General features: G+C 54.4%; 2 protein-coding genes and 1 pseudogene across 3 annotated transcripts in view; all 3 read right to left on the bottom strand.

Annotated features, from left to right (window-relative positions):
* Positions 1-5: 5 nt before the first annotated feature.
* Positions 6-2,927, bottom strand: LOC123776628 (5-hydroxyisourate hydrolase-like). The gene is made up of 4 exons (XM_045772737.2): positions 2,692-2,927; positions 2,126-2,265; positions 727-862; positions 6-269 (listed from the first exon to the last, which is right to left on the bottom strand). The coding sequence occupies exons 1-4, from the start codon at positions 2,743-2,745 to the stop codon at positions 180-182; spliced, it is 420 nt and encodes a 139-aa protein (XP_045628693.1). The 5' UTR covers positions 2,746-2,927; the 3' UTR covers positions 6-179.
* Positions 2,928-3,785: 858 nt separating this feature from the next.
* Positions 3,786-15,739, bottom strand: LOC123776641 (cadherin-1-like; annotated as a pseudogene). The gene is made up of 10 exons (XR_015727977.1): positions 15,639-15,739; positions 14,266-14,367; positions 14,043-14,186; positions 12,485-13,936; positions 10,350-10,522; positions 9,339-9,467; positions 7,788-7,969; positions 5,929-6,057; positions 4,992-5,107; positions 3,786-4,190 (listed from the first exon to the last, which is right to left on the bottom strand). The product of XR_015727977.1 is annotated as a cadherin-1-like (transcript).
* Positions 12,534-19,273, bottom strand: part of PRDM7 (PR/SET domain 7) — a 22,153-nt gene continuing 15,413 nt past the window's right edge. The window contains exons 11-16 of the mRNA XM_045772761.2: positions 15,639-15,827; positions 15,403-15,413; positions 14,266-14,367; positions 14,043-14,186; positions 13,834-13,936; positions 12,534-12,601 (exon numbers count right to left, since the gene is read on the bottom strand). Of these exons, the coding sequence (XP_045628717.2) occupies positions 12,534-12,601; positions 13,834-13,936; positions 14,043-14,186; positions 14,266-14,367; positions 15,403-15,413; positions 15,639-15,827 (617 nt within the window). The remainder of the gene's footprint in view (positions 12,602-13,833; positions 13,937-14,042; positions 14,187-14,265; positions 14,368-15,402; positions 15,414-15,638; positions 15,828-19,273) is intronic.

Below are 19,273 nucleotides of genomic sequence, written 5' to 3'. Positions count from 1 at the left end.
TGGCCTTACAGATGCCAGCATCAACTTTATTGATGCCCGAGACTCAGCTGCTCCTGGAGACAGAGCGCCGGAACCTTCCAGAGAGGGAGTGTGGCCCGGTGCCCTCTCTTGGGGTGCCTCAGTGAGCCGTGGATCGATGCTTCGAGGCCAGCAGCTGGCCAGAGGCGACGGCTTGGCCACTAGCTCCCTCGATACGTGGTGTAGGACCATGGGCTCAGCAGCAGGGGCACGTGGAACCTGAGGGTCTCGTCGGTGATGGTGAAAACAACCTGAGAAGCAGAGAAAGCAGCAGAAGAGAGTGAGGGGCCCGCATGCAGCATGAAAGCAGCCCAGCTGTGGGCCGGGGGTAGGAGTTAAGTGGGGCCCGGCCCCAAGAGCCAGCTGGAGCTCGTGGAGAGCTAGAAACCTGGCCAGGGCTGCGATGGGGCTGAATCCTCTCTGGAGAGAGCCATCGACTTGAGAAGCCCAAAGGATCCCCCTTGAACAGGGTCAGGTGAGTGCCTTTGTCCACAGGGGCTGAGTCACTTTTGGCCCTGCCCCCCACAGCCTTACCCAGGGACAGGGCAGGGACGGGTATGTTGTGGTGGAGTCCCTGGACGCCTTTCTTCTGGGAGCTCAAAGCAGGTGAACTCACTGCCACCGCCCTGGGAGAGGTGGGACGGGTAGGACCAGCCTGCCCACTGCAGGAACCTGGGTGAATCACGGGCCTCCACCCCTGGCCCTCACCTCCACGTATGGGTAGAAGCTCTCCTGCCCCCTCTTCTTCCAGTAGCCCTTGGTGTCAAAGGACAGCTTGTAGGTGCCTGCCTTCATCGGGCCTGGTGGCAGGAGCCCTGGGCAGCGGCCGTCCGAGTCGGTGTAGCTGCAGAGAGTGGACGGTGATCCCTCCAGGATCTGCATGGCCAGTGGCCTCAGACACCCCCACAGCAGGGCACAGTCTAGAGCTTGGGGTTCCGGAGCAGCTCAGGGACACCACTGCACTGTCTTTTTAGACAGAACTCCAATACAGAAAGGCAGACGCGTAAAAACAAACAAAACCCGCCTATTTTATGAGCAACAATCCCTTTATACTGGCATATATTTTTCCAGATTTTCTCTACACATAACTGTGCTTGTTTGTGAACTTCGGAAAATACCCTAAAATGATTATACTATACATACTGTTTGATAACCTGTACTTTTCATTCAATACATTGTGTGTGGCTTTCTGGACTGAGGAGCCCAGGTGTCGCTGCAGCGCCCGCAGTCTCGGAACGGCCTGCATCCGTCACCCCCAGAACGGGAGCTGGTCCTGGGTAACTGTACCCAAACCCCCATCTGCATGGTGGCCTGTTTGCACTGCACAGAGTGTCAGAGTGGAGGGTTCTGAGGGCCTGTTGCTTTGCTCGCTAATTTGCACGTCCCCCCGCCTCCCGTCACTCCGGAGTGCTCTGGCACTGTATCGTTTATGGGGGTTTGGGAATGGGTCTGTGTGACCCTCCAGGGGACTCCATGGATTCTTTTAGGACAAGAGTGGGCGACTCAGATGGAACCTGGACCCCCAGCCTCGGTGAAGGGCAGGGGATGAGCTCCACGCCCTCAGGCCCTGAACCTTTGGTGCCCAGCCGCCCACTCCCACCACCAGAGGGCGCCTGCCTCCTTCAAGAGGCTCACAGGACAGCCCCAGAGCTACCAGGCAGGGCCCGGGGCTGAGCCTGCCCCAGCAGAGCCTGAGCCTGGGGCCAGGGCCTGCTGAGGGGCCCAGCGCTGCCAGGTGAGGCATGGCATCCCAGCTATTACTTGCCTCTTGCTGCCTCAGTCTCCCCATCTATAAAGGGTAATTATGGGTCCTGCCCACAGGCTGTAGTGAGAAGGAGAAGAGAAGTAAAGTGCCCACTGCGCCGCCTGGCACAAGGTGACCTGTTAATCACGGTGACAATGAGGCCTTTAGATTACACCGTGGGCCTTCGCCAGCCCTGCCCTCAGGGAGAGTCACTGGGGGTGTGCGGTTGAGGAGACCACATCACAGTGGTCAGCAGTGCCATCCGACCTCAGTGCCCACACCCACTGACTCTCTGCGTTCTCCTTGCCCCCTGGCTGGGGAGAGGTGGTCTGGACTCACGTCTGGCCCAGAGTTCAAGCCTACCTTTTCTTCAACTCCATCCACTGTTGGCCGTGGTCCTCCAGCCTGGACAGACAGAGGCAGAGGCCCTGAGCTGGAAGCCCCGAGGCAGTGTCCAGCACGTGTGTGGTCAGTGGGCTGCTGGTGGACTCCATGCCTCTGCCCTGCACCACAAGAGAGGGACAGGAATGAGCGCGTGGGGCCCAGCCTTGTGGCTTGGAGACAGCAGCCCCAGTCAAGAGCACTGCCGCTGGACGCTGGAGGTGGGGCTAGCCTCGGAGCTGCTGAGTCAGCCGCGGGAGGCTGTGGGCTTAACGCACTGAAAAACAGTTGATAAATAATGCTGGCCAGTCCTCCACTCCCCCACACCAACGCCTACCAGGGCCCCTCCCCTCCACCCAGCCACTGACGGGCATCTCCGCACAGAGGCTCCCGTCCAGCCAGTCCGTGTCGGCAGCGGGGGGCCAGACCCCGGTGCTCGTTCTCCCGGAGTCCAGCTCTCTGTCCCCTGGTTCATGGGTCACCTGGGACCTTAGCCCCCTGGCCTCTGCTGACGAGCCAGGAACCCAGCGTCCGGGCCTGCCCCCTACCTCCGAGGAGCCCAGGTGTCGCTGGAGCGCCCGCAGTCTCCGAACGGCCCGCATCCGTCACCCCCAGAACGGGAGCTGGTCCTGGGGCGCAGGCACCTCCCCGACCCGCCCCTGTCCGGGCTCTGGCCCCTCCCAGGGCCTAAGAGCCACGTGTCCCACCAGACCCAGGTTGGGGGGCGCGTCCCTCCGGCGGGGAAGGCGGCTCCACCTCAGGGTCCACCTGGGGTGTCCCAGGTGCCTCGCAGCTGGGCTGGGGGTGGGGGGGGGCGACGGGGGGGGCGCAGACCTGCGGCGGCCGCGGAGGCTCCTCCCAGGGCCGGAAGTGGAGTTGAGCGCACCTGCGGGAGGTGGGGTGTGGGGCGGGTCGGGGTCGGTCGGGCTCGGGGCAGGGCTGGGGTTCAGGCGGGGCGGGGCCGCGGGCGCAGGGCCGGGAGGTCGGGGACGCGCGGGGGCCGGACTCTCCCAGCAGGAGTCCCAGAACTACGTTTTGTGTTTTGTGTTTGTTTTTCCCCTTCCTTGGGGCAGTAAGAGTTTTGGCGGAAGCCCCCTCAGAGGGGGCAGATGAGTTTTGCGATACGGACTGCCCCAGAGACCACGTGGTGGTGCCTCAGTTTCCTCTTCCATAAATCGGGGCAGTAAGGACCCCCGTGGTTGAGATGAGGCGAGGCTCTCTGAGCTGTCGCTCTTGTGGCGCTGCCTGTCCCCCCCCCACACCCGCCCCCGTCCCCTCCCCTAAGGAGGCTCTCCGCACTGACAGGTTAGGGCCTGGGCCATGCCCTGGTGAGAAAAGTGACAGCCGAGTATTAAAATTATATAGATAACATTTTAGGTAACGAAAGTAAAGATAAGGGCACTCCATTATGTTTAAACTCTGGAAGGGTCTACACCACCATGTTGGTCGACTGGTTCTGTTGCTCTGGGTATGGGGTGCATTTTCTATTTACTGGATAGTGAGCAGGGACTGTGTAGGTTAGGAATCAGACCCCTCCAAGGCGGGGAAGGAGACCCTCCTAGCAAAGGTTGGGAGTGTGCTGGTTACACCTACTTTGGACGTAGTTAAGAAATACCTGTTTGAGATTTAAACACACATTACGTTTGGGCGGGATTATGTTTATAGGAGAAAACCCCAAACACATGCTCACACCTGTTTTTGCCAACACCCATGGGTACAATAGACAAGAAACAACCAGACTGTCTCCTCTGGGGACAATTAAATATATGAGCCCTGTCATGCACCACCATGTTCTGCAGTCCATTAAAAAGAATGAGGCCCTTTTGTGTGTAAAATGAACAGTGTCCGTTCATGGGGTGGCGATGCTGGCGAGGCATAAAAGGGTGTAGAGGGGCGCCTGGGTAGCGCAGTGGTTAAGCGTCTGCCTTCGGCTCAGGGCGTGATTCCGGCGTTCCAGGATCGAGTCCCACATCGGGCTCCTCCGCTGGGAGCCTGCTTCTTCCTCTCCCACTCCCCTGCTGTGTTCCCTCTCTCGCTGGCTGTCTTTCTGTCACATAAATAAATAAAATCTTAAAAAAAAAAAAGGGTGTAGAAAGGTGGAGTCGTCTGTAGTTTGAGCTGTGAGTGTGTATACAGATTAAAGATTCACTCACTGACTCCTCCTGACAGCTTCGTAATGTTGGTGGTATTATCCCCATTTTATAGAGGATGCACAGAGAGGCTCTGTATTAGGATATTTTCTACTCTGACCCCACAGAAAACTGACACCAGTGACCATCTCTGGGATGAGCAGTTGTGGATGGGGTTAGCTCTTGCCCTGTAACTCCCTTTCTAGAGACCTGACACTCTTTGGCCCAGGAGAGAACTTAGTGGTTGGGAGAGAGGGTGGGAGAGCATGGAGTTGTTACAATTCCTTCCAGGGCCTCTCTGGGGCCTACTTCCCCAACCTGCATCCATGCAGACAAAACTGCAGGGTGTAGGGTCCCTGCCCCTTTCACAGGAGACTTGAGACCCTCAGCCCATGCCTGGTCTCCGGGCACTCAGCCCTCTCTGAGAGCCAGGATTATCACTGGGACATTGCCTCCTCTGGAAGCTTCTCTAATGAGAAGATGACAAGGTTTCCTTTGGCACTTATAGGCAAATTAGAACAAGGTGCTTCTTCGTCAAGGCCCTTGTCTACCAGAAAGTTATCACAATAAATATTTAAATGGCCCATCTTTGGAGTCAAACAAAGTTATAATAAAATATGAAAATACTTAAAAATCATAAAAACATTTGCAGTGTGAGCTGTAACATATCAAGTCAGGGCATAATCTTTTGGTGAAAGATCCTGGTGACCCATACTTACAGCTGGGAGCTCTGGTCCCCTCTGGCAGGTGGAAAGGCACTGTGAGTCTACTGTTGGGCAGTCTGTGTCAGACAAAGTGAGGACAAGGGTCCCGCTGCCCGTGGCAGGTGGTTGCCCTAAGGAGGGAGCGAGACAGAAGAGATCAGACCCCGCAAATTTGTGAGCTGCCACATTTCCTCCAACTTAAATGCTATCTCATGTGGTCGGCTGGCCCTCCAGCGCCCCCCACCAGGCGCCCATGGAATATCTCTCATTGGCCCACTGAGCCAGCCTGAAGAGTCGGCTTCATCTTACCATTTATCTCTCGTCTAACTCCAAACACAGCTACTCCACAGAGCCCTGAGTACTCGCTAGGTCCTCAGGCCTGGGTTCAGCACCAGGATTTGTGGGTACAGTCTGCCAGGTGCTGGTGGTCCCAGGTAAGGTTACCTGAGCAGGGTGTTGTGAGAGTATGTGTGTGAGTGTGACAATGCATGTGAATGTGTATGACTGAGTGTGTGTGCACGTGTAAGCATCACCTGTGGGTGTGCAGATGGGTATTTGTACCAGCTGTGAGCGTGTGACATGGTACCTTGTCCCTTAGGGTGTCTGGGGGCAGACCTGCTACTCTGCTCCCAGTGCTGATGGTGCCGTGGCCCCCGGTGGCCTTTGCTATAACAGAGCAGCCAGGCTGGACCCCTGAGTGATTCTGCTTGGAACCCTGGACAGCCTTGCTCAAGCCTTTACTCACCCCCTGGGATGCTGGTTAGATCATTTCATCTCTTCAAGCCTGTGTTTTCATAAATAAAGTGGGTAAGATAGCACAGTGCTTCCTGGACAGTTTCTGGTAAATATGTGTTGAGATGACATACACATGGCCAGCGTGGAACCCAGCATGACTCGGGGCATTGGGTCAATGGAGGGGTATGGTCCAAGGACGAAACATTCAAGCCCTTACCATCGTCCGTAGCTATGACAAGCGCTGAAAATGTGTGGTTCTTCATGTCATCCCTGTGCAGACTGGCTCGGTGGAAATGACACCTGTTTCTGAGTTGATGTCCAGCCGATGGCTTGGGTCGTGCCGTATCTGGTACCCGAAAGGGATAAACCCTCACTCTTGTAGGGCTGGGACCACGTGTCTCCCAGCCCTGCTTCCAGGGCATAATGAGCAACCAGGTGCTGACAAATTTAAATATTTCCTCTGGCTAGTTCTCAGATATGTGGCTGGATTTCAGCCCTGGGTGCGTGAGCAGGCCCCAGGGCAGAAGGCCAGGTCACACCTCCAGTCCTACCCGATTTTCTGACATTGGAGGCTGTCTGGGTCCTGGGCCCTGTAAGATGTTATTTCCTGGCCCACACCAACATCCTTGGGCACTTCCACCATCTTTATCGGGGGTACGAAGACAGGGGCCTCATTCACGTCCATTACATCCACGGTGACGGTGGCTGTGGACGTGGGGACAGCTTTCGGGGACTTTGCGCATAGGCCCCCCTTTGGCTGGCCTGCAAGAGAGCACAGGCCCTGGCTTGTGACCCTCTTCCTGTCCTGAGGGAAGGTCACAGCTTGGGACGGCAGGGCAGGAGTGGTCGTGGTCGAGAGCGCTCCACGCTGACCTGGCTCTCAGATACTTCACACTTAGCATAGCGTTCAAGAGGTGGACTCTGGTTAAGATCTTGGCCATTTGCGGGGCAGCCCAAGCAGGTGACCTCACTTCTCTGTGCCTCAGTTTATCCACCATCAAACGTCCATAATTGCAGCACTCCCCTGCTGGAGTTGGTGTGAAAACTGAGTGTTAGGACATACACTGCCTGGGGCACTTGGTGAGACAGCGTGTTCGCTGTTTTATTATCCTCATACTTGGGAGGCAGTGGCGGGCTCTGAGCAGAATTATCTGAAAGTGTCCCCACATGGCTGGGCCAGGGGTGACTCGAATTGGGCCCCTCTGATGTAGGCCTCAGCAAGACATGTGGTTATTCGCAGGGATCAACTCGCCCCCCCCCCGCATCTTCTCAGGTCAGATGCAGGTTGGTGCCCTTGGCGGAATTCTTGAATTTTAGCCCTTCTGTCCCCCAGGCTTGTCTCGATGCTGCCTTTGCCTTCTCCATGTTTCTTAGTGACCCAGTATTCTGGGGCCAAAAGACCACATTTGGAACAAACAGCAGGAAGGCCTATGCCCTCCCCAGCCTCCTGGGATAAAATCCTTGGCCCAGGAGAGGTCCCTAAGTTTCCTCTTCTCCCACGACTCCTTCCCTTCCTGTCTTCTCGATTTTTCTCTGTCCCTGATAATTCATCTTAGGTTTGTCTGGGGAAATGGGGAGCAGATGGTCCCAGGCCCCTCTGCCCACTCTGAAGACCACGTTAGCTCTGGGGACCTGGCTTCCTGCCTCTGGGGTAAACCAGCAGCTTCGAACACAAGTGAAGGCAGACACGTGTCTCCGACAAGACGACTCCAAGGCATTGCTCAAAAGGACCCGGGGGCCTGAGCCCCACTGTTCTCGAGATTCCTGTCCCACCCATCCCTCCTCAGCACCCCCAGGGTCCCTCCCACTTTGGGGGGAACCCAAATGAAGACAATGTGTCGCAGTTTAGCTCTCTGGAAATATCCCACGTTAGTATTTTTCTGGGAGAAAACGGTTAATTAGGCAGCACTTCTGAGGTCAAGGGTGATGATGTGGCCATTCTGACACAAGGACCGGAGAGGACCGCCGTCATGGCAGGAAGCCCTCACTGGGAAGCGGCTCTCCTGTGTGAAGAGTGTGCCGTCTGCTCCCAGAACTAATAGTCACGGCGGCCGTCTCCGCAGAGCTCACACCCACCTTGGCTGTTTTCAGAAGGCCGTCATTGGTCTCGCGGTCCGTGGTGACGGTGAAGAGCCCCGCTCTGTCGTTCAGGATGGAGAACACAGCCTTCCATGCGGGGAGCCAGGGACGTCTGCGTCCTTCACCTTCAGCCTCACTATCCCTGCATCCACCGTGTTCTCAAACACCTGGCCCACGTACTGCACGAGAAAGACAGAGGCACTCGTTCCTGACACCCTGTGTGGGGCTTCGGCAAACACACAGCCTGTCAGCCTCACGGAACCCACTGTTCTTCACCAGAGGGACCACAGTGGAGGGTCTTCTCTTAAAGGGGTGTCCATCAGCCGGAGCTGGGCACCTGCAAAGGCCCTGTTCAGTGCTCTGGGTGGGCGCGTAGGCAATGGGGCTTGCAGCAGCTGGTGTCTGTTTTCAGCCTGTAGTAAAGGGGCTGGAACGCTCATGCCATGTCTCCCAGGCTCCAGCCGCTCGGGTCCCGGAGTATCCCGGGACGAGTGTGTATCCCCGTGGCCAAGCGCAGCTGCCCCTGGCTCTGTTCCCAGGTTGCAGCCACCGTCCCTGGCCATCAGCGCTGCAGGCCCGGGAGCCGAGCAAGAAGTCGGGCCTGGAGTGGCTTCTCCGGCCTGTCCGCTGCCCTTCCCTGTCAAGTCCCTTCTGACACAGTCTCCACAGGGAGCAAGTGTCTCTGTCTTGTCTGGCCCGTGGGACTCTTAGGGGAGCCCCTGCTCAAATACCTGCCAGGCTCAGGTGAGACCCTGACTCCAAACCCAGTCACCTTGGGAGCAATGCTGGTTTTACTGCTCAGGACTGTCAGGATGGTAAGAAAATGTCTACAACTGCCTTTCTGTTTCAGTTGTAGGGGAGACAGCCATGTGACCCTCTGAAGTTCTCTGCCTGGAGCAGGACCCGGCCACAAGTAGGTGCAAAGTATATGTCCGGCAGAGGAAGGGACATTGTGAGTATGCAAATATACACGGGGAGACAGAGTCCGGGTGCAGAGGGAGAACTGAGCACAGGCAGAAAGGTGGGACAGAGAGAGCAAGGGAGAGGGACAGACAGACCAGGTGGCCTGGATTCCTAGAGGTTTCCAGACCCTGCTTCTCAGCCCTCGTAAAGGCTCAGCTGCACCCCAAACCCCTACTCTGTTTCTTTATGATAAATTCCCTCTACCCTGTACTCATCCAAGTATGCTGTACGCCGGGCTCCTGGAGAATCCTTGAGTCGGTTCCTGCCATCTGGGCCCAGGGGCTCTTCATTCTTACCCAGTGGGATCCAGAGGGCTCCCAGCCAGAGACGGAGCCCCTTCCCTGGCCTCAGGACAACCACATCTTCTCCGTATCATGGACTCCTCCTTCCACGCTCACCTGCCCATACAAGTCACCACTGGCAGAGAGGGCTGCCCTTGCCCCGGGACAGGGAGAGTTAGTCAGTGTGACCCAAAGATGTCCCGAGGGTTCTAAATCGTCACCAGGCTGCGGTCTGAATCATGACTGCGGCTCGACACAGTGACACACAGGTCACCAGACATCCACCGGCTTTGTCAGGACTCACCCAAGTGGGGCTGAAGACGGGAGGGTTGGGGTTGCTCTGGGTGACTGTGATCACGGCTGTTGCTGTCGCGCGTAAGCCTTCGCCTCCGAGGTCGGCAGCTTGGACCGTCAGGGTGTATGCGGGGGTGCTCTGCAGACAGGCACGCAGCAGTCAACCCTGGGGATTCTCGGGGCAGGTTTGGATCTACCCAATGGCACCCAGAGAGTAAATATGGGACGCCCGAGGCAGCAGACCTGGAGCCCCCCCCCCCGCCCCCCAGGAAGTGACCGCCTTCCAGGAGCACTCAAGGAGAGACTGAAGTCTCCGCTTTCACCTTGGCTCTCCACTCAAAGAAGCAAACTGTGCATAAACCAGATCACCCCTCCCAAAGCTGACCCAGGAGGAAAGTTTCCTGGATTGGGATCTGATCAATATGTTCCCAGTCCCAGCACTAGGCCAGGGCGTCCGGGAACCCCTTCATTTATGGGTGCAATGCTTATGGGGACATGATGCTGGTACTTTTCTGTTTTCACCAGAGAATATGGTCTACGTTTGTGGGAAACAGAGTCATTTCATTTCACTTCTCACAGGAGCCGTCTTGAGGATCACATTTGTAATTTGCCCCAGGTTCGGGCTCAAAGTCAGCCTGCCCGCACAGGCGGATAGATGCCTCTTCTTCTTTCTTTTCTTTCTTTCTTTTTCTTTTTTTCTTTTTTAAGATTTTATTTATTTATTTGAATGAGAGAGGGAGAACGAGCATTGGGGAGGGGCAGAGGGAGAGAGAGAAGCAGGCTCCCCACTGAGCGGGGAGCCTGACACGGGACTCCATCCCAGGACCCTGGAATCCTGCCTGAGCTGAAGGCGGACTCTCCACCGACTGAGCCCCCCAGGTGTCCCTGATAAATGCCTCTTCCGATTGGTTGGTTCATGTTCTAATTGGTCAGGACTTCTGACTGGCTGCTGCCCCGCCTCACCAGCTGGGACTAATGTACATTTAACTGCACCACCGGGGGGCCCCTGCTGCCGCCTGACCTGTTGGTCCAGCCCAGGAGCGAGCACAGAGATGACTCCCGTGTCCCGGTTGATGGCGAACATGTTGGATTGAGGTACCGAGGGGTCCTGGCTGCGGATGGTGTAGGCGATGTCTGCATTGCAGGTGTTCTGGTCATCCGCGTCCGTTGCTGTGATTTGCATCACAGATGTTCCTGCAAGGACAAAGGGGAGAAGAGATGATAATCTCAGTAGCTAACAGCTGGCAGGACAATACAAATTAATATAGAAATCTAAATTTAAATGTGTTCCTGTTTTAGTCTCTTCACTATACATGTGATAAAACTACTTATCAAGGGATATAAGTTCTAGTTCAAACAATTCACCAAATCATCATAATAATTTCCAGGTGATTTGTTTACTTTTTCCAGAATCTTTAGGGCATCTTTAAACATTTTTGTATTTGTTATTTTTGTTTTCAAAGACTTATTTATTTGTTTAAGTAATCTCTACGCCCACTGTGTGGCTCGACCTCACGACCCTGGGGTTGAAAGTCCTTTGGCTCCACTGACTGAGCCAGCCAGGTGCCCCAGGGCATCTTTTTAAAATTTTTTTTACTTTATTTTTTTACTTTATTTTTTAAGTTTTGTTTTTAATTCCAGTTGGTTAACATATAGTGTAATATTAGTTTCGAGTGTACAAAATAGTGATTTATCACTTCCATACCTCAAACGGTGCTCATCAGGACACGTGCTCTTCTCATCCTCCTCACCTGTTTCCCCCATCCCCCACCTCCCTCCCCACTGGAGACCAGCAGTGTGTTTTCTAGAGTGAAGAATCTGGTTCCTGGTTTGCCTCTCCCTCTTTTTTCTCTTTCGGGAATCTTCTGACATGGCCGTCAGTATGGGATCCTTGTCCCTCATTGACGTGGGTGCTGAAATTCTATCATCTTTCCAGCTGTTCTGTTCTCAGGCCTCTCTGTCCTTCGTCCTCCCCTGGCATTGTCAGGGGAGTCCTTCCTGTCTGGACACTGGCCTCACATCGGGAGCTGGAGCCAAGCACACGAGCCAGATGGAGAGAAGAAGTGTGAGGGGGCGGGCAAAGTTGGGTGGGGGCAGTGCGTCCTGGTTGCTCCAACCAAGCCTCTGGAGTTGGGTCTACTGAGATATCCTGAAGCACGTGTGTGCCTCACGTGGGTGACGAGAGGACAGCTGGTGCTGGTTGCTGAGCCATGGTTTGTAGGAGGGCCAAAGGCAGCACAAAGATAGAGAAGAAAGAGAAAAAGAGGAAGAAGAAAGCATTAGTCGCTGCTGGTGGTGGGCCAGGAGAGAGAAGAAAGCATCCATCACAATGTCCTTTCACATGAAATACCCTGTGATTTTTGGTTTTATTTATCTTCAGTCCCAGAGAATGAGGACCTCAACATCCATTCCCAAAATATCAGATTGGAAGCTGTGGGCACATGGGCCTGTCAGTGTTGCCTAGGGTGCCCTCACCATACAGTCGTGTCTGGAGGTCTGGTAACTCCTCAATGGGATAAGTAAGAGCCAATTGAAACCAGAGTGTCCCCTGAATCAAGAGTAATCAGTCAGGTTCTTGTTTGCAGGACCACAAACTGGGAAATATGTGGGGAATTCATCAGGGAGAAATGGAAGGTGATGCAGAAAGGAGGTGTAGAGAAAGCTGTGAAATGAGAACGGCCACTCAGTGGAGGAGGGTCTATCCAGGCACCAGTTAGATGTAGCAACCAGCAAACGCAGACAGGACATAGAGCCAGAAGTGAGGCAACCAGCGGGTGTCACCTGACCAGTGGCGACCCATGATCCCTGGACTTCCTGCTTCTTGCTTTATGGCCCTTGTTGGCCCCTCTTTGTAGGATTCTCTCCACCTGTAGGCGTCCCCAGTCCCAACTCTCTTGAGCAAGACTGAGACAGTCTCTGTTGCTTGAACATCCCCCGCCCCGCCCAAGTCTTTGCAGTTCTTGACCTGTCCTTTCTCATCTCCGAGTGGAGCCCTTCCCTGCCCTGGAACCCAGGGTGTGGATCCATGGTATGACCTCCTCTGCTGTTCATGCTTCAGTTTCCCAGGTTCTTTATATTTTCCCTGATACTACTGCCATGTGTCACTAAAACCTCCATTGTTCTAAGTAAGCTGGGAGGGCTCTTTCCATCACGGACCCCTCACAGACCGCCTGGGTGAATTCAGGCCTGTTGTCATTCTTGTCGGTCAGCGATCACAGTCTCCATCGGGTCCTCCACAGCGTTCCCAGTTGAAGACACAGCACGAAGGAAAAGCTGAAAGGCAACACAGGTGCAGCAGAGGCATGTGGGGGCCCCCTGGCCAGTGGGCACCTGCCCCTCAGAAGGCCCATTGCAGAGAGCCCACTTTCTACCTTCATCTCACATTTCAGAGCTTGGGGGCCGGAGAAAGCAGCTCGTACTCCAGCCTCGGTGATGCCACTGAAGTGCGTGCCTGTCTGTGTCTGCTCAGATCTTTCTGATGTGACGGCAGTGCTAGCCATACCCTACCCACCCTCTCCTTTTCCGCAGAAAGTGCCTAGCTGGGTGGGACCACGAGGACTCAGGGTTTGATTTCTGCAGCATGTGCCCGTTCTCCCTTCCCCGGGGTGGAAGGTGGGCCTGCCGGGGGACTCGCTTTGAGTCTGAAAGAAGATAGTGTATTTGGGAGGAGAGTAAACTGAGGCTTTAAGGGGCCTCGGTTTCTCTCCGAGGGGTGTGGTGGAGAGTCTTCTGGACAAAACACACCAGAGAGCTGTATTGAAAGGGTGCTCAGCTAACGTGCATTGAGAACTTACTTCTAACTGGATATTGTTCAAAGTGCTTCACATACGTAACCCTAACAGCAAAGGGAGGTGGAGGGGCCACTTCCACACCCAGGGCTACAAAGAAAAGAAGTGTCAGAGCTGGGGTCTCACCATAGGTTGTGTGGCTCTGGATCCTACACTCCTAACATTTGGAGATTGTCTAGAATGTTCCAACCTAGAGTCACACAACCTGCTCATTCCCTCTGCTCAGCCCTCTCTTGCCACTTTCTCTCCCCTTGCTGCACCTCGGTCTTTGCTGCAAGGGTCCTGTCTTTTCCCCTCTAGAGCTGGACTCTCCATTGTGCGTCTCTGTAGCTAGCAGTAGTGGCAGAAGCTATAACAACAGCCTCTATCTCCCTCCAGTCCTGCTCTCGGCCCTGAGCTCAGAACTTTCCATCTCACTGATCCTCACGTCAATGAGTCTTGGAATTTGTCCACAGCTACAGAGCTCACTCTTCACTTGTAAATCCCTGAGCCCTTTGCTCTGCCAGCTTCCACCCTCTCAACTCTCATGTTGAATATCACAGGTGCTCAAAAATTGTTTCATGAGTAACTTCAAAAACCCAATGGCTGTCTGAAATAGTTGGAAAACGAGATGGCTGCCTCGCTGCCAGCCCCCACCCCCTGAAGCCACATAGGAGACACTCACAACATAGTGGGGTTCCTGCTCTCTGTCCAGGGGCATTGTCACCTTTAGCAAACCTGTTTCTCTGTCCATGATAAACACACCACGAGGAGGCTCATCAGCGCCTCTGCCAGTGATGCGGTAGAAAACCCGGATTTCCTTGTCTTTGTTAGATTTGACCTGAAAACAACACAGAAGCAGAACAGCCAAGAAGGACCCTAGTCCAGTATCAATCCCTCTCCATAGGGAACTCTAGAATGAAACCGGAGTCCTCCCTTTGCAATACCTGAGCCACGAGTTTTGCGTATGGGCCTCTTTCATTCTCTGGGATGGAGATGGGAGGGATCACCCAGTCTCTCTTTTGCCTCCTGGGACCGAAGTGGGCATGAGGAAACGTCAGCACCTCCACCTGGTATCCAGAGGGAGTACCCTAAAAGGACAGGAGGAGAGGGACCATAGCACAGGCCTAACCGCTCAATGAAGCCAGCTCTTGTAAGCACCACACTGACCTGCAGGAGGGTCTGGTTGCCATGCACATCTTCCACCACCAACCCCAGCTTCTGACGAGTCTTGGGAGCCCCTTCGCTGAAAGGTATCCCCTGGGCAAAGAGCTGCAAAACCAATGGGAAGTAGGTGAAGAGCCCAGGGGACAGGCTTTGGGACAATGCCTGTAGTCCAGCCTGGGTGTCAGCACTGTCCTGTTCTCTGCTCCCCAGAAAACAAAGGCCTCCACCTCCACCATGGCCTCCAGGGTTTCCCATCACCTTCCTCTGCAGGGGAAGTCTGAGAGGGGGTGCTCTGTGACATCATGGGAGGGGTAAGGTGGAGTGAACATCTTCTTCCTAAATCCCGGAGACTGGAGAACTTTCTTGAGCACCAAATGCAGCACATGTTTCAATCTATACCAAAACTAGGCCCAAATCTGGTCTACAAACTCTTTCTGGGAACCCCTTTCATGTCCAATAACAGGGGGTTGGTTCGAGCACAGCCCAATCTTGGTCATGACGTAATAGTGAAAACTGCAAGGAAGGCGTTCGAGATACTTTATAGAGGGAAAGAGGCAGACGAGAGAGGAAGGGCTCGCAGTGTTTACAGGAAGAGAACACGTAGGTGTCCTGGCGTGCTCAGCTGTGTGCCATGAACAGAAAGCCCTAACGTGCCGTATTAATTGACGTTCCCTCTGAATAATGGAGTTAGGATACTGGGTGGTTTTTATTTTCTGTATTTTCTTAATTTTTAAAAACATAACAACTGCATATTATCAAAAGAAAAACCCCAATAGAGTTGTTGTGTTAAGTATGAGAGCTTGTAATATATTAAAGTGCACGTATCAGAATGTTACAGGATTTATCTCTGGGTTATGAGATTAACAGCCTCTTAAAGTATTTTAAGAAACTGTCTTTAGTAAATTTGAGCAGTTAGATCTTTTTTTTTTAGGTGGGTTTCACACCAGTACAAAGCCCGTGGGGCTGGAGCTCCCCACCCTGAGGTCAAGACCTGAGCTGAGATCAAGAGTTGGCTGCGTAAGTGACTGAGCCACCAGGTGCCCCACGCAGTCGGGTCTTTGAAGACAGCATCTGTGGTGACACTCCTCCCTAGGGCTAGTTTTCAGAGGCCGGTTCAGGTACTGGCTGGGCTCACAGGACCGGGGCCAGACCTGCAGCCAGACAAGGCAGAGTCCAGGGATCAGAGACAAATTGACTACATTTCAGACAAGTGTGCCCTCCTCATGTCCAAGCCAGCCCTTGGACGCTGGTTTGGCTTGTCCCCACCTCAGCTGTGGCAGGTGCTCTGCTGTTCTGGGTTCTTCATTGACCGTCCTGGTGAGTGACACCCTCACCCGCTCAGCTAAGGTCCCCAAACAAGCCGGCAGTGTTCTTACCTGGGTGGCAGACATGCAGAGCAGAAAGCAGGTGGGGCCGGCCATAGCTGTGGTGGCTGCCGCAGTCGCCGAGCACGGTGGGGTGGAGGCTGTGGGCCGCACTGCCCTGTCGTCTCAGCTGTTGACGTGCTGTTGCCCAAGGACTATCGACCTGCCTGTCCATGGCAATCACGGTGTCAGGGGGAGGTGCTGGGAAACCAGCAGGTGCAGAGTCCAGCCAGGTGTCACAGGAATAGGGCAGTGGCCTCAGCTAAGGGCTTCTCAGCTGTCTACCAGGGGACAGAGACTCGGAATCCAGCCAATGTCAGGCATTCCTCTGAGCCTCCTCTTCAAAATGAGGATAGTGGCTGCTGGCCCTAGCTGATGCTTGGGAGGGGATATCAACACCTCGCTCCCCTGCACGTGGTGACCTGAGACCATGCCAGACAGTGAGGGCAAGGCTGAAGTCCCTGTGGGCATCACACACCACCATTTTCACACCACAGGTCAGCCCTGTTCTATGACGGTGGGACTGCACAAGGGTGTGGGTAATAGGAAGTGGATTTTGGGGGGCCCTTCTTGGAGGCTTGTGGCCACCCTGGGAATGGGGTTTGTTGCTGAAGGGGAAGAAGAAGGAACAGACAGACCTTTCCTCATCTTGAATTGGTCAGCCTCTCAAGGGGAGTTCCAGGTCAGTTCCGGGGGAAATGGAGGCAGGAATCACCTGGCAGTTTGTGGGTTCTCCTCCTACTATATTTCAGTGTGAGCTCCTCTGCCAGCATTACCCCTAACTCTGCCCCCCTCTGCAGTGGCTCATGCTAAAGTCCCAGAACATTGAGGGCTAGGGTGATTTCTCAGCATTACGCCGTATAGGGAAGAGAATCATCCCCTCTCCTCTTCCCACAGAGAAAGAAAGACTCCCATGTGCACCTTCCTTTACAAAAGCATACAGGACTAGAGAAAATAGTAGTGAATATTTATTATTGAAATCCACATAGTTTATGCAGAGACTCTTCACAAGCCTGGCACGGGGAGAGGGACAGAAGGGTCACTGTTCCAGGTCGTGGGGTTTGGTGCTCCCCACATGGCCCACACTCCTTTTGGTATCTCCTGGAAGGGCTGGGGTTTGGAATTCAGCCTCCATGAAGCCATTCTAGCTTCTAGGAACTGGGATGACATGCAGAAGCAGGGAGGTAACCCCTGCAGGAGTGTGTGATAGTGGCCCTCGTTCATTGTGCTGCCTAGAACACCAGTGCCTCCTCTCTGCACTGGAAGCGATTTCTGGTTCTAAGAACAGCTGTCAGCACCCTCACCTGCCCGGTAGTGGATGCAACATGCTTACTTTGTGTTCACTTCCAGTCCTGCTATCACCCACCCGTTGTGTCCATGGGGATTCTGTGCCCCCGGGGCTCTGTGGACCCTCTATGTGAATGGGTGTAGCCAGGAGTGGTTGGTGCTGTGCATATCTGCCCTGCTCCATTGTCCTTTCAGAATTCACTTACCGTCCGTAAGTTTAAAGAGAAAATAATTAAGAACTTCAGGATTGCTGCGGCTGTGCGTTAAACCATAGGGTTTGCATTTATGCGTGAACGCGTTAAACCACCAGGGGCCCAGGCAGGAGGAAAGTGTGCTGCAGAAGTTGCTGCCGTGGGCTTCGTGAACACCGTGTGTGGATGCGGGCTCAGAGACACACTTACGGTACGTCCATCTCCTACAGACGCCAAGCCCAGAGTCTGTTCTCAGCAAGGGGCGGGCGAGGGTCTCATTTCACAGGTTATTGTCAGTACTGCCTGCTTGTGCTGAGGGGGTTCTGAGCTGCCCAGGCTCAGTGGGAAGGGCAGCAGCCTGACGAGAGATGGACCCCTCCACTTTGCAACCCTGACCCCACAACTCCTTCTCAGCGTAGCTGAGTCTGTGCAGAGAAAGCAGTGTTTCCTGACCAGTCTCTGAATCTGGCTCCCCAGCCCTACCCTCTCTCTGTCCTCCCTCGTGCAGCACTATGGCCCTTGAAGACATGGCCATCGGAAGTCGTGGGAGAATAACGAGTTGTTCTCCCAGCCTCTTGTATTCCCAGCATCTCTGTGCCAGATTATGCCCGTGCTTACTCAACTTGGAACACCCACCCAAAGGCTGGAGTTACCATCCCATTCTCCAGATGATAAAACGGGCACACAGAGGTGGAGGAATTTGTCCTATGTCACACAACTGGTGAGGGCAGAGCTGAGAATTGGACCCACTACAGTCTGATATGGATCCCGTATGCTGTGTGCCATGAGATGCCAACCCTGATGGGAAAGCAAGGAGAGAGTGAGAGAGAGGAGCTGCCCAGACGGAGCCGGGCACACAGATGTGCACACACGCAGGGATGCACACGTACACACATGCGCATGTGTGCCCCCCCCCCCGTGTTCACCTCTGACGTTGCAAAGGTGTGAGGGAACCTGGAGAGGAACCAGCAGAAGCCAGGGGAGGAGGGTGGCAGCAGAGGGCAGGGGCCTATTAGGGGAAAACACCACACTTCCTAAGAGACCAAAGAATTCCCTTTCCTGATGAGTCTGTGTCAAATCCTAGATTTCTCTCCCTGGCTCGGAAATTGATTCTTCCGTGCTCTAACTAGATTCACTCCAGACTTACACCTTTCCAGGGGTTGAGTTTTCCTGTGGAGACTTGGACCAAGAGTAGGAGTTCTGGACCTCCTGGACCCTTCTGCTTTCAGTGATAAGGGGGGGAATGAGGTGCGTGTGGACTTCAGATTTGTAGGAACACAAAATTTATTAGAACAGGAGGCCAAAAAATCATGGAGGGGATTGGTGTGGACATCCCCAGAGCACTTAAGGAACCTTCCCCTGTTTGTATGCCTCATCTCTTGTCCTGAAAGTAGAGAATTTCTTTAACCAGTTGTATGTGGTCTCAGTATATTCTTGGGGAGTGTAAGGGCTCAGTAGCCTTCCTCTGAACCTCCCTCAGAGCTGGGGTATGGAGTGTGTGGTGGCTACATTTGTTCTTTGGTAGTGGAGATGTAATTTATTGGTAAAGCCTCTGTGTGTGTCCTCTGGTGTGTGATGAGACTTGACCTCAGTGTAAAGCCCCGCCCACACTCCCTGCAAACTTAGGGCTTCTCCCCTGTGTGTGTCCTCTGGTGTGTGATGAGACCTGACCTCCGTGTAAAGCCTCGCCCACACTCAATGCAAACATAGGGCTTCTCCCCTGTGTGTGTCCTCTGGTGTCTGATGAGACCTGACATCTGTGTAAAGCCCCGCCCACACTCCCTGCAAACGTAGGGCTTCTCCCCTGTGTGTGTCCTCTGGTGTGTGATGAGACCTGACATCTGTGTAAAGCCCCGCCCACACTCCCTGCAAACGTAGGGCTTCTCCCCTGTGTGTGTCCTCTGGTGTGTGATGAGACCTGACCTCCGTGTAAAGCCCCGCCCACACTCCCTGCAAACGTAGGGCTTCTCCCCTGTGTGTGTCCTCTGGTGTGTGATGAGACCTGACCTCCGTGTAAAGCCCCGCCCACACTCCCTGCAAACGTAGGGCTTCTCCCCTGTGTGTGTCCTCTGGTGTGTGATGAGACCTGACCTCCGTGTAAAGCCCCGCCCACACTCCCTGCAAACGTAGGGCTTCTCCCCTGTGTGTGTCCTCTGGTGTGTGATGAGA

This window comes from Ursus americanus, chromosome 21 (assembly GCF_024610735.1).
Source record: "Ursus americanus isolate L20-20 chromosome 21, mUrsAme1.1.p, whole genome shotgun sequence".
Classification (NCBI taxonomy): Eukaryota; Metazoa; Chordata; class Mammalia; order Carnivora; family Ursidae; genus Ursus; species Ursus americanus.
The sequence above is the reverse complement of the archived record's forward strand: the minus strand, read 5'-3'. Positions and strand labels throughout refer to the sequence as shown.

Coding starts and splice junctions, on each gene's coding strand:
- LOC123776628 (XM_045772737.2), bottom strand. CDS start 2,745: ATGCGGGCCGTTCGGAGACTGCGGGCGCTCCAGCGACACCTGGGCTCC. Junction 2,266..2,691: donor GACACCTGGGCTCCTCGGAG/GTAGGGGGCAGG, acceptor CTTGTGGTGCAG/GGCAGAGGCATGGAGTCCAC. Junction 270..726: donor GCTTCTACCCATACGTGGAG/GTGAGGGCCAGG, acceptor TCTGCTTCTCAG/GTTGTTTTCACCATCACCGA.